Raw genomic sequence first — 14,893 nt, forward strand, 5'->3', positions numbered from 1 at the left:
ATGCAATTTATTTTGCTTTTTTTTCCAACTCTTTCCCTGTCTTCTTTTAACATTACAGATATTTTATATTCTCTTTTCCCCCTCTACTTTTAGTATTCATCCTTAAAATTTTTAAGTGCATACTTAATTTTTCTAGTAACGATGAAAGCTACTTGGTGTTTCTGTCCTCTTTTTTTTTTATTAATATATTTTATTGATTTTTATAGAGAGGAAGAGAGAGGGATAGAGAGTTAGAAACATCGAGGAGAGAGAAACATTGATCAGCTGCCTCCTGCACATGCCCTACTGGGGATGTGCCAGCAACCAAGGTACATGCCCTTGACTGGAATCGAACCTAGGACCCTTCAGTCTGCAGGGCGATGCTCTATCCACTGAACCAAACCGGTTAGGGCTGTTTCTGTCCTCTTATCCCAAGATTGCATCACACTTTGTTATGGAACATACCACCACATCCTGAATATTGTTCAGGGTAGTTTGCACTCTAGTAGTTTAATTTCATAATTAAAATGTAAAAGTTTAAAACATTTTTTATAATATATTTATCACCATATTTTATCAATTTCTGCATTTATTGTTTTTTATATAAAATATCTTCCCTTTAAATTTACTTTCCTTTGTTGTTCTATTTTTTCTCTTTTACATTTTTTTCTTCAGGAGGGGGTTGTTTTTTAGAAGTACATCCTTCAGTAGTTCTTTCAGTGAGAATGTCAGCTTATTAGTCTTTGTCTGAAAATGTCCTATTTTGCCTCAACTCCCATAAAATAACTCAGCTGGCTATAAAACGCAGGTTGACATTTATTTTCTTTCAGCAAATGTGTAGTCTTCTACACAATTTGTTGGCCTGTCAATTCTTTGTAGGTAATCTTTTTCTCTCTGGAAGCTTTTATTATTTGCTCTTTGTCCTTCATGTTCTGCAATGTGTCTAAATGTAGATTTATTTTTATTTATCCTACTTGGTACACTATATATTTTTTATCTGAACACTCAAGTTTGTCTTTACTTCCAGAAAAATTTCAACCATTATTGCTTTTCCATTCGCCTCTACTCTCTTCTCTGGAACTCCTATTAATGTATACCAGCACCTCCTTTAAGGGCTCTTTTATATTTTTATCTGTGAAATTCTTCAGCACATCAATTAATTATATTAAGTTGTAAAACAGTGGCTTAGATACAGAGTTAGTCCATAACTGGTACAGCAGCTCCACAATGCTACCAGAGACCCAAATGCTTTCTACTTTCCAAATGATCACACTCCGCATATGCTTGCCATTCTCAATCACCATATGACTGCTCCACCTCCAACACTGGGGGACTGTGCTGGGAAGACAAAGCAGGGTAAAGGGTCAAGCCATTCATGTCCATCTCATTTTGAAGGGTTTTCCCAAAAGTCCCACCTGGAAACTTTTGTTAATATCTACTAACCACCACTACGTGCAAGGGATGTTGGGGAGGTATAGTTTTTTTTTAATCTTGGTCATACTGCTATCCTAAACAAAATTCTGTTCTATTATGAGGGAAGAGAGAGAGTGGGCAAGAATTACTTGAATGGAAGTTTCTTTTTTCTTTCTTGCTCTGTCTCACGTTTCTTCCCCACCAATCCCCAACCTTGCCCTCACTCATTTTCTCCCTTTAGAGAAATTTTATTTACTTTCTTCATTCATTCCTTCAGCCCCCGCAAGGCCAGAACCAGGTCTCATATTGGTAGTGTTGGGTTCCTGCCCCATGGTTGATACGGGAATTATACACATTCATTCATTAAGCCAGTTGGAGCTTGATCATTTCCTGATCACAAGCCATATAACTGGGCCCTCTCACTTCTTTGGGACCATAGATAGAAATCAGCCTTGGTTCCAGTGACTGGTTAACAGAGTTTTGGTTGGTTTTTGTTTGGGTTTTTTTGGTTCTTGGTGTGTTTTTTCCAGCTTTCTTTCAGGAACAGAGTACTACTCACCTCCTGGCTTCAAGCAATAAGAGTGCCAGGTCCCTCATCATGAGCAGAGCACTTTGAGACCCAAATACTTACAACAGCTGAACTCCTGGGGGCCACAACCTTTCAGACCCAGAGCCCAGTGGGTCCTCAGACTCAGACCTACTCACCCCTCAAATTTTTATTCTATATTCTTAAGCCCAGCTATATCTTTTTTATATATTTATCTTTTTATTATGCATATTTTATCTCCACTGCTGTGTAGACATGCAGATTGGATGTTTCAAAGCATGAATTTACAGCCGTTTTGTCTGGAGGCTCTCTTAAATTCAGATTGCCTTTGATGGGCAATTCTCTAGTACAGATGCAAAAATGACATGTCTCCATGACTGCTGGATGGAGACTTATGACCACTCCACAGTCTGAACTTTAGTCTAATAGGGGAGAGAAGAGAAACTGGAAAGAATCTATATTGGTGATGGATAATGGCAGCTACTTCTAGTTTCCAAAAGCAGCTTCTAGTGTTAGAACCTTCTGCCTGCTCTTGGTGTTACCAGTGCCTACCAGTGGAGACATGAGTATCTTCCAAAGGACTCCACAACAGAACTTGGGGCCTAGATACCCTTTGGACCTCCCAGAAAGTCTATAATGTAAATAAATCTGCTTGATGCTTAAATTAGCCTCAGTTTTTTGGTTTTTTTCATTTAAACCTAAGAACTCTTAAAGACAAATTTTGTGATGTAAGCATTAATAATGCTCATATTGTTTCTTTTAAAAGATGTGAAAAAGCTATAAAAAGCATATATGATTTTTTAAAACTAAGATGATCAAATGAAGAATAATTCATCTTTGTGAGTCTTACCTTTCCCCCGACCAGAGGCAAAATGTGCATCTTTCCAGTTTGACAATCCTTCACTGAGGAAACGATGAGGCAGGTGCCACAGAGAACAACTAGGCGTTCAGCCCACTTATGCAGCTGGGTCTTCCCCTTGCGTACATTATAGATGCCAGAGAGAAGGATTCGATCCAGTTGATCCATCTGGCATGGTTTCTCTGAAAAGAAAACAGTACTTCAGAAGCCACATTTTAAGTAGAATAAGAACACTAAAAGGGAAAAAGAAAGTATTATGTGTCAACATTCAGCAACCTTGTTTAGAGATGTAAGCAACCAAGCAATATAAGTATTACAAAATAAGATCTTAGTACTAAAACGTTATCCATCATTGAAGTTATATAATGGGAGTACTATGAATTTTTGTTTAGAGAGCGTACATAAGGGAGGCAACTGATCATTATTTTCTTTCTCATTGATGTTTCTCTCTCCCTCACTCTCTAGAAATCAATAAAAACATATCTGTGGGTGAGGATTAAAGAAAAAAATTAAAAAGCACTGAACTGTATACTTTTAAAGGGTGAATTTTATGATATGTGAGCTATCCTATATAATAAAAGGCTAATATGCAAATTGACCAAACAGCAAAACGACTGGTCACTATGATGCGCACTGACCACCGGGGGCAGACGCTGAACGCAGGAGCTGCCCCCTGGTGGTCAGTGCCTTCCCAAAGGGGGAGTGCCACTCAGCAAGAAGCCGGGCTCATGGCTGGCGAGCGCAGCAGTGGTGGCAGGAGCCTCTCCCACCTCCATGGCAGGTAAGCCCACCCAAGGGCTTACCCCCCCCCCCAAACACACGAATTTTGTGCACCGGGCCTCTAGCATCTCAATACAATAAAGTTGTTTGCTTGACTTTTACCTCATTATTTTCCCCAAACCTAACATTGCTTTTATATTCCCCAACCTCATTAACAGCATCATTTATTACCCAGTTCTACTAAATATAAAAATGGGACTTCATTATAGTTTATCATGCTTCTAAATTGCTTATCAATCTCTTTTAAAGTTTACATGAAACATGTTGCAACTGATGTATAATTCTTTGTCTCTTTTTTTTCCTTGGTTTTATTTCTCTATATATTTTATTACAGAGGAAACTTCTAAATTTATCTACCACCACTCTCAGAAGGGAACATTCAATTCTGGTGGGGTGTTATTTTTTTTTCTCATTGAATTCAATATGTTTGAATTAATTAAATTCAGTCAATTTGAATATTTTAGAAATAAGATCTTCAGAGTCCAGAGTGCTAACCATTACACGATGGGGAGAAATAAGATCTTCAATACTTTTTTATTTTTCAGTTACAGTTGACATTCAACATTATTTCATATTAGCATCAGGTGTACAGCATAGTGGGTAGTCATTTATATAATTTACAAAGTGATCCCTCCAATAAACAAGCTGTTTTATTATTAATTTTGGAGGGTATGTAAACATCCAGAGTGCCTCAAGTCTCTGATCTTCTGAAAATGATAAAAATAAAAGAACACAAAATGAGGAGGTTCAAATAAGAATTTGGAATATCTGATAGTTCTCATTTTAAAAACTAGTTTTCTAGTTTCAAAAGCCAAAATTCTAATTGGAAAATAAGGGATAATTTTAATATCCTTATATATCTATACTTTCAAATGTTCTAGAGAAAACGGATTACTTTTATAATTTAAAAAACATTTCCAAAAAGAGAACTAAGGGCAACCCTGTAGCAATGAGTATCTCCACTGCCCATAGCATAACATCTAAATATCATTTTTCATTAAAATGAACCATAGGTCCTTAAAAAATGTTCTATTCCTACTCTGAGTCAGACAATGAAAAGAATAGCTTAGGACATTCTGTTGTGTAAGGAATTAATGGAAAATCCAGAATGCTATCAAAGGCTACTGGATCATGGTGGAAGGACGTAGAAGCCAACTGAAGAGAGCTCCCGCTGGCCGAGATGGGACAAGCTGAGCCTCAGAGAGAACGGCTGTAATGAGTTTAAATAAATATACACAAGCCCAGATCATAATGATACTCAAAATAAACAAAGAATAAAAAATGAAGTCATCCAGACAATGAACATAAATTGAAAGGCAAAACAATAAAGCTTCTAGAAACTAATTTTTAAAAGTGTTAAATTGCACTATCTGAAAATGTACTTCCTGATTCTGATAACATGGAGAAAGCACATTCCACTGGGTCTCTTGCACTGAATGCACCTATAAATCCTGGACAGAAAATACATGCAGCAGGTAGATGAAAACCCCAAACATTAAATAGTAGTGGGTAGGTTAGGGAAGAACAGAATTTAAAATACCACCTAATCAGTGGTGAGCCAACCCCTTTTTCTTCCTCTGACATCCTCCAGCCAGGACTCAAGAAAAGCCCAAAACCCAGAAGTAGGCATTGGTGTGGAGAGAGAGCTCTAGGACAGTGATGGGCAACCTTTTGAGCTTGGTGTGTCAAACTTCGCCAAAAAACTGAGCATAACTCGGGTAGTGTGTCACTTTGAGGAAAAAACATTATTTCGCAAATGTTTCATCCTCGGCATGCGGCCACCTCAGCGGCCGCGTGTCATCAGAAATGGCTACGCGTGTCAGTGCTGACACGTGTGTCATAGGTTCGCCATCACTGCTCTAGGAGAAGCCCTCAAGAGGTCTAACACTCAGAGCAAGTGGGGGAAATTCCTCATTTTTGTTCTTGTTATGCCCCCTTTTGTTCATTTTCTCAAGTCTCATCCCCCTGAATGGCTGCAACGGTGGGGGACACGGGCACCTACAAAACTCTCAGGGGGGTGAAACCTGTTGCACTGTCTGTCTCCTGCTGCTGAGCCCTGGAGTGTGGATGCAACTGTGGGAAGTACCCAACAGGGCGGACTAAAGCGCCAGGACATGGTGAACAGAAAGGAGCTCTGGAAAACAGATCCTATATAGTTGTCGATGAAGTGGGCTCACCCTTGAGGTACCTAAGAGTCAGTGTGATCCTAAAGAGCATGCCAAAAACTCTGAAAAGTGAACTAAGGGATAGAACCAGAGGGAGAGAAGAAAGTACAATGCTTAAAAATTATCTGAAGAAAAAAAATGATTTGAAGAAATAATAGATGAGCCCTGGCTGGTAAGGCTCAATTGGTTGAACAGAGCCCCAGGCACCAAAAGGTTGCTGGTTTGATTCCCAGTCAGAGCACATGCTTTTGGGCTAGATCCCCAGTAGGAAGCACGCAGGAGGCAGCCAATCGATGATTCTCTCTCATCATTAATGTTTCTCTCTCTCTTCCTTTCCCTTCCTCGCTCTTTAAAATTAATAAAAAATAAATAATCGGTGAGAACTTCGCAAGCGAAAGACATAACTTACAGATTCAAGTTCAGTGAGCCCTAGCCAGCTTGGCTCAGTGTATAGGCCCGCAGACTGAAGGATCCTGGGTTAGATTCCAGTCAATGACACATCCCTCAGTTGCAGGTTCCTCAGCCCTGGTCAGGGTAAATGCAGGAGACAACCAATTGATGTGTCTCTCTCACATCGATGTTTCTCTCTGTCTCTCCCTTTTCTTTCCACTCTCTCTAAAAAAATCAATGAAAAAATATCCTCAGGTGGGGATTAATAAAACGTTTTTAAAAAACAAGTTCAATGAACCCCAAACAGGATAAACCCAAAGGAATTCAAGCTCAGACGCTTAATAATCAAACTGTGGAAAATTAAAAACAAAGAAAAAATTTTGAAAGAAGCTAGAGAAAAACTGAAGCACTATTTATACCTGAACAATTCAATGGGCTGCATGAAGGTAGGGTGTGCAGGAGCTCTCTGTATTATCTTTCCAGCTGCTCTGAAAATCTAAAGCTAGCTCAAAATAAAAAGATAAAGAAAACAATTAAATATTGGCTGGTATGTTTGGGGGTAAAAATGAAATATTTAAAGAATAAAACAGGAAACCTCAAAACAAATTTCAAATTTACAATAGGCTCCCCATACAAAAAAAAAAAAAAAAAATTCTGCTCTTTGAAGTATTTCAGCAAAAAACTATGAGAAGCAGTGATGGCTAACAGATCCACCATCTAGTTTCATAATCCCAAACCAGTCTTCATATATCTTTAGGTCTTAGTTTCCTAAGTGTAAGACAAAGGAGTTGGATTAGATGATCCCTAGTCCTTCCCAGTTCTCACATTTTATGGATTTCTCATACTTCTCTAAACTCTTTCTCCAACAACCAAACGGTGGAGTATCTTAGAAGTTAAAAGAATGAAATCTGGAACCAGACAGATTTACTCCCTAATAACTATGCTATTTGGCCGGGGCAAGTTACAACCTCTCTGGAATAATAACATCTCCTTTTAGGGGTATAAGGATTATATGAAAGGAGGTATGTAGAGTAAGGGTATAAAACAAATACTGGTTATTATAATGAAAGTTCTGTCTTAAGCCACCTTATTTCCTAATAAGTATTTTTTCAAGATATCTTAACTTCCACAACTTTAACATCCCCATGTACCTGATTCCCAGATCTGTATTTCCTCAGCTTTAGTTCCACAATTCCAACTATCTGGCAGACATCTCTAACTGGATACTTACTACACTTAAAAGTAAACATGACTAAAACCAAGTTATCACCATTCCTGCAAACCAGCTCCTTCTCCCAACTCAAGTTCTATCATTCTCCTGAAGTTACCCAGGCTTAGAACCTCAGGAGGTAGCTTCATCTCTTATGTTCTCTTCCTCAACTCCCTTTTTCAATCAACCATCAATTCTTACTGAATATTCCTTCAAAAAGTCTCTCATGTGAACGATTTCTTCCCATTACCCAGTTCAGACCCCTATTAGGCCACATCTAAATTATTATCACACTGCTGCCTGATTCATCTTTCTCTGGCTCACTTGGATCCCCTCACTTCCTGCTACCTCTGCCAAATGAAGGCAACATTCTGATACTACACTTAAAGCCCAAAATAATCTGGACTCCAATTATCTGTGATTCACAGAACATACCTTGAAATGTCTAGTCTCTCACCCATTGTCCTCCTTTTCCTTTCTGCTTACTGAAATTCTGTCAATTTTTTAAAGAACCAACCTAAATTCTACTTCTTCATAAACACTTCTCTGATTCTAGAGATGTTCCTCACTTTTCAGAGAACGATGATAGGGAACTTGCCTATCAGCTATTAAAATATATCATAAGGGTATATTAATTAAAAAGTTTTGATATTAACACAAGACAAATAGATCAACGTTAAAAGAATAGAGCCCAAATATAGACCCTGCCTGTATGGAAACCTATCTATCCTCTCTAATAAAATGGTAATATGAAAATTAACCATCACTCCACTACATAAGCCACGCCCAGCAGCCAATCAGGGCGAGTATGCAAATTAACCCCATCCAAGATGGCTACAGCCACAGAGAGCAAGGTTTCCCAGGTAACAGAGCAAGCCAAGCTTTCCATAGCTGTTGCAGGCCTAAGCCTCAAGCAAAGTTTCAATTATAGAAGGTAAACAAATTCAAACAAATGGTGGCAGAATGGAGCTTGAGAGAGCAGGCCAGGGTTGCCGGCGGCAACAGGGGAAGCAAAGCTTTCCGCACACCCTGGCCGGGCTCACCCGCTTAAGGCTACAAAGTTTCAATTGTAGAAGGTGAATTAACTGCCACAGAAATGGCTGCCGCCCCGGAGGGAGCAGCAGGCTTGGCTCCGCTCCAGGTTACAAAGTTTCAATTGTAGAAGGAAAATAAATTCCAGATACCAGGGCCTCCCCTTGGGTTGCCAGGGGGCATGGCCGCCCTGCAAACCACCACAGGCCCCTCGTTTAGGCTGCCCCATGCCCCAAGGGAACCCCACCCTGATCCAGGGCACCCTTTAGGGCAAACCAGCTGGCCCCCATCCGTGCACCAGGCCTCTATCCTATCTAATAAAAGAGTAATATGCAGATTGATCATCACTGCAACACACAATATAGCTGCCCCCATGTGGACACAAGATGGCCACTACAAGATGGCCAGCAGGAGAGGGCAGTTGGGAGGGACCAGGCTTGCAAGGGAGGGCAGTTGGAGGTAATCAACCCTGCAGGAGAGGGCAGTTAGGGGTGTCCAGGCTGGCAGAGGAGGGAAGTTGGGGGCAAACAGGCTGGCAGGGGAGCAGTTAAGCATCAACCAGGCTGGCAGCGGAGTGGTTAGGGGGTGATCAGGCTGGCAGGCAGAAGCAGTTAGGGGCAATCAGGAAGGCAGGCAGGCAAGCAGTTGGGAGCCAGCAGTCCTGGATTGTGAGAGGGATGTCCGACTGCCCGTTTAGGCCCGATCCTAGTGGGATCGGGCCTAAACGGGCAGTCGGACATCCCTCCAGGAGTCCCAGATTGGAGAGGGTACAGGCTGAGCTGAGGGACAACCCCCCGCCGTGCACGAATTTCGTGCACTGGGCTTCTAGTATATATATAAAAGCCTAAGAGACCAATTGACCGTTCAACCATTCGACTGGTAGCTATGATACACACTGACCACCAGGGGGCAGATGCTCAACGCACAGGCATGGAAACATGGAACAGACTGATGAATCTCAGAGGGAAGGGGGGGGTGGAGGGAGGGCGGGAAGAGATTGACCAAAGATCTTATATGCATACTAGAGGCCCAGTGCACAGATTTGTGCACCAGTGGGGTCCCTCAGCCTGGCCTGCAGGGATTGGGCCAAAACCATCCTGGTGCATGGATTCATGCACCAGTGGGTTCCGTTGGGCTGGCCTGCAGAAATTGGCTGAAACCGGCAGTCCAACATCCCCCGGGGGGTCCCAGATTGCAAGAGGGAGCAGGCCAGGCCAAGGAACCCCACTGGTGTGCGCATCCATGCACCGTGCCTCTAGTTTAATAATAATAAGGTGAAATTTCAAATCAGTAGGAAAAGGGTGAGCTATTGTATAAATGTTATGACACTGGCAATCTATTCATAGAGAAAAAAGGAAAGTTAAATCCCTACCTCATATTTAAAACTATAAAAGTACTGAAAAAAAATATAGAATATGTTTATGACCTATTGTAGAATAGGGAAAGAATATAAATGCATAAAGAAAAATACTAATTAAAATTTCCACACAATAAACAAAATTAAAAGACAAGTTATAGGCTGGGAAAAAAGTTTGCCTCAGACATGGTATCCAAAGGATGCATATTCAGAATATATACAGAAGTCCTTTACATCAACATAAAAAAGACAACAGAAATTTGCACAGAAGTATCAATGGGTAAAAGGAGAAGAAATTCAAAGGTCCAATGAAAATATGAAACAATAGTCAACCAAATATGAAACAATAGGTAATCCAAAGTCTGCAGCTCTAATTGTGTGTGCAGCTTATGTGAAATCAGATATGACCAAGTATAACCTTTTATATCTCACTAGAGGCCTGGTGCACGAAATTCGTGCATGGGGGGTGTCCCTCAGCCCAGCCTGCACCCTCTCCAATCTGGGACATTCCTCTCACAATCCGGGACCAGTAATCAGGGAAAATAAAAATTAAAAAAACACTGAGACCATTTTTAATTAGAGTAGTAAAAAACTTAAATGCTAATAATATTAAAAAGAGATATTGTGGGCAAAGGTGTAATTTGACATACTGATGGCATACAGGTTTGTTTTGCTGTACTAACAATTAATGTTTTAACTGCAACTATCTTATGGCCCAATAATTTCATGTACTTTGAAGAAACATAGGTGCACAAAAAGGCAATTGTGCTAAAAAAAAAGCAATTTTACTACGATGTAATAGTAAAAAAGTAGAAATAATGTAAATGTCCATCACTAGGAAAATGGTTACATAACCTATAATACATACAACATTCAATACTATGAAACTTAAAGAAATGAATATAGAAGACAGCTAAGGAAAAATCTCTAAAACATATTGTTGCCTGAAAAAATCACGAAGACCAATCCTATATAATAAAAGGCTAAAATGCAAATCGACCGAACGACGGGTCACTATGTCGTGCGCTGACCACCAGGGGGCAGACGCTCAATGCAGGAGCTGCCTCCTGGTGGTCAGTGCACTCCCACAGGGGGAGTGCCACCCAGCCAGAAGCCCTGAACAGGACTCACAGCTGGTGAGCACAGCGGCGGTGGCAGGAGCCTCTCCCACCTCCGTGGCAGCGCTAAGGATGTCTGACTGATGGCTTAGGCCCGCAGGGCGTGGGCCTAAGCCAGTGATGGCGAACCTATGACACGCATGTCAGCACTGACACGCGTAGCCATTTTTGATGACACGCGTGCCGCATGCCGAGGATGAAACATTTGCTGCTCCTGAGGATGAAACATTTGCGACTAGAGTCTTGGAGTTAGTTTTTTCCTCAAAGTGACACACTACCCGAGTTATACTCAGTTTTTTGGCAAAGTTTGACACACCAAGCTCAAAAGGTTGCCCATCACTGGCCTAAACTATCAGTCAGACATCCCCCAAGGGCTCCCGGACTGTGAGAGGGCACAGGCCAGGCTGAGGGACCACCCCCCCAGAGTGCACGAATTTCGTGCACTGGGCCTCTAGTACCAAATAATAACATTTATGTAAATAAAATACATTTCTAAGAATACATACTTATAGGAATAAAGTTTAGAAAATTCTGAACAGGTATATACCAAATTGGTAGTAGTGATTATCTATTAAGTAGTGAATGGGCTTGGGAGGTGATTATAAGAAATTAAAACACTAAAGATAATAAGACTACATCAATACTTTACTTGTGTATTTAAAACTAAAAATTTTTAAAGAAAAAATATAGGGGTACAACCCTACCTAATAAAATAGTAATATGCAAATTGACCGCACCTTCGCTACGCCCAAGCCACGCCCACCAGCCAAAGCCATGCCCACCAGCCAATCAGGGCGAGTATGCAAATTACCCAACAAAGATGGCGGTTAATTTGCATACACTGAGGGAGGGAGGAGTGAAGACTGAAGACAACTTAGAAGGAAGAGGGAGGAAAAGTGGAAAGCAAAGTGGCTGCCAGAGGGAAAGCCCGGGCGGGCGGCAAATGGGCTACTAGTAAAAAATAATTATGTAGGAGTGGTAAAATGTTTTTTAATATATCAGTTCTACAATTTAAAATATTAACATGAGATAGAATGTTTTTGCAATTTGAGGCAAAGATTAACTTTAACAATAATACCTGATAATGGCAAAGAAAGGTGTAGAAAAATGAATACTGTCCTTCTATTGATGAAAGTGTACACTGGTACTGCCCACCTGTGCAATTTAGGAATATTCTATTAAAATTTAAAAATACATATATATTTTAACTCAAAAATTCTACTTGTAGGAATCACATCCTCCTCCTTCCACTCTAGAGGTCAGCCACTCTCCTGACTTTTATAATAATAATTTCCTTGCTTTCTTTAAATTTTTACCATTTATGTAAATGTCTTATATTATAGTTATAGCATGTTAAACTAATGTAACAAAAAGAATATAATGGCTTAAACACAACAAAAATTTAATTCTCTATTGGGGGAGAATTGTGTGTTGTCAGGAGACAATATTGTTAAGAATCTCAGGCCGATGGTGGCTTCAATATTGCTGTGATGATTGCATCCTAGCCTACAGAGGAGGACAAGAGCACTGAGAAGAATATATGGGTAGCTTTACAAACCAGATATAGAAGTGGCACACAACAATTCCTCCCATACCAGTGAAGAAAACTGAACCACATGTGCATACCCAACTGCAATAAAGGCTGGGAAATGAGGTGTAACTGGGCAGTCATGTGCCCAACCACAACTCCCTTATTATGGAAGAAGGAAAGAACAGATTTCGATGGACAGATAGAACTGCCACATATCTCTAAGCCATATGGCTAAGTTATGCCTGTTTTTGAACTTTAAATGAATGGAAACATGTGATTCTTTTGTATCTGGCTTCTTTTGTTTGTGTTTATGTTCTTTGGAAAGAAACTGTCTTAAACATTGTGTGCACAGAATATGGTACAGAAAGAAAAACTCACGCTGGGAGTTATGCTACCTCACACCTTCCCTTCTAGACTGCATTTCCTCATACACAAGAAAGGAGTTAATACATGTGTTCTCTTAATCTCCATGACTGATCATGCTACCCACTCATCTTTGGTAAAATATGCTATCTTCAACTTTTTATATCATGAATTTGCATTGAGCCAGTCATTCCACTTACTTTCCCCCAGCATTCCCTCTTCAGCGAGACTGATAACTAGCATTTATATAATGGCTGCTTGGAGTACCAGGTACCTTTTATATATGGGAACCACAGCAACATTAACTAGTTTGAACTTAGGCCTTCCTGACCCTTGCCTTGTTAACACTATATTCTAACAAAACGAATTCACCAAAGACTACACGTGAAATATTTAAAGCTGATTACTAAGCTATTTGCTTCAAAGAAAATACTTCAAAATAACTTCTGTTAACAGTAAGTTGTCTCTGGATTCAAAAGCTTCTTGAAGAAGCAAGGTGACAGGGCAGCATAACTTTTTGTGATGGTTGTAAGATATGTCCAAAATTGATACTCCTCTCCTCAAACGGTGAGGCTTGATTCCCTTCTCTACAGTGTGGGCTATATTTGTACTCACTTCCAGTAAACAGAAAGTGGTAAAATAATGACAGCTCATGAGGCAGATCATAAAAATCACGGAGGCCTGTGTGTGTGTCTCATCACTAGCGGAAGCTAGCTACCATGTCATAAAGACACTTAGGCAGACCTATATAGACAGGTCCAAAGAGCGAGGAATTGAGATCTCTTGCAAAGCCAGAGACCTTCTCCAGGTAAGGAACTGAGACCTTCTACCAACAGCCATATGAGTTATCCTTATTAGATTTGAATCGTCTAGCCCAGTGGTCGGCAAACTCATTAGTCAGCAGAGCCAAATATCAACAGTAAAGCGATTGAAATTTCTTTTGAGAGCCAAATTTTTTAAACTTAAACTTCTTCTAACGCCACTTATTCAAAATAGACTCGCCCAGGCCGTGGTATTTTGTGGAAAAGCCACACTCAAGGGGCCAAAGAGCCGCATGTGGCTCGCAAGCCGCAGTTTTCCGACCACGGTTCTAGCCCAACTTAAGCCTTCAGGTTAACATAGCTTCAACCAACAGAGTGACTACAATATCATGGGACCCATGCCAAAACCATTCAGCTAAATCTCTCCTGATTTCTGACCCACAGAAACTATGAGATAATAAACATTTATTATCATTTTAAGTCACTAAGCTTTGAGGCAATTTGCTACATAGCCAATTACACTTTACTTATAGATATATGTTTACCTTTTGTAAATACATAATTGCCTTTTAAAAAATAATGTGTTTTTAAAACCTCTTGCCCAAACATAATTTACTCATTCAAATTATATTAAAGCATGATTTTATCAAGATTCTGATAAAGGTAAAAAATAGTTCTATTAAGTCAGCAAAACACTTTTTGTTTAAAAGAGCAAAAATAAAAAGAAAAGGTATTTTTGGCTAATTCTTCTAAGTCTTCCGTTAACCACCACCTTTTTTATGTCGTTTAACTATATTAGTTCATTGGCTTAAAAACAGATTTTAATGAAATTCTTTTTAAAAGCCGAAGACAGAGAGAGGCATAAATGATCCCCTGAAAAGCAGTTAGCATGTTCACAAAGCCACTGGTAAGTTCTTACCACCGTAAAACCGAAGCATGCAGCCGAGGTCGGGATTCGCGGCCTCCTCCTGTATGCGCACAGGGTCGTCATAGCCCAGCCTGGATAAGTAATCATAAACAATCTGAAGAGGCCGTTCGGTGGGTTCCAGTCTCCTGCTTGCACAATTCAAAAGAAAAATAGTTAGTAACTGATAAAAATGCTTCATCTCATTTTTTAAATCTTTTATTATGCTTTAGATGTTCAATTCTATATCAAGATTTTCTTTAATATCATGTGATACAACCAATCTAAGGAAGTGGTGCTGGAAGGTTTTGGTCCCAGGATCCCTCTGTGGTCTGTGAGGAGCCCAAAGAGCTTTTGTTTACATGGGGATTGATATCTACTGAATTAGAAACTAAAATTAAGAATTTCCAAACTTTTGTTTATTCGTTTCCTAATTATTTTTTTTGTTTATTCATTTTTAAGCAACAATAAACCAATAATGTTA

General features: G+C 39.9%; 1 protein-coding gene across 1 annotated transcript in view; it reads right to left on the minus strand.

Annotated features, from left to right (window-relative positions):
- PHLPP2 (PH domain and leucine rich repeat protein phosphatase 2) overlaps positions 1–14,893 on the minus strand; it is a 72,730-nt gene that overhangs the window by 32,495 nt on the left and 25,342 nt on the right. The window contains exons 3-4 of the mRNA XM_054710326.1: positions 14,425–14,558; positions 2,790–2,980 (exon numbers count right to left, since the gene is read on the minus strand). Coding sequence (XP_054566301.1) covers positions 2,790–2,980; positions 14,425–14,558 — 325 coding nt within the window. The remainder of the gene's footprint in view (positions 1–2,789; positions 2,981–14,424; positions 14,559–14,893) is intronic.

This window comes from Eptesicus fuscus, chromosome 21 (assembly GCF_027574615.1).
Source record: "Eptesicus fuscus isolate TK198812 chromosome 21, DD_ASM_mEF_20220401, whole genome shotgun sequence".
Classification (NCBI taxonomy): Eukaryota; Metazoa; Chordata; class Mammalia; order Chiroptera; family Vespertilionidae; genus Eptesicus; species Eptesicus fuscus.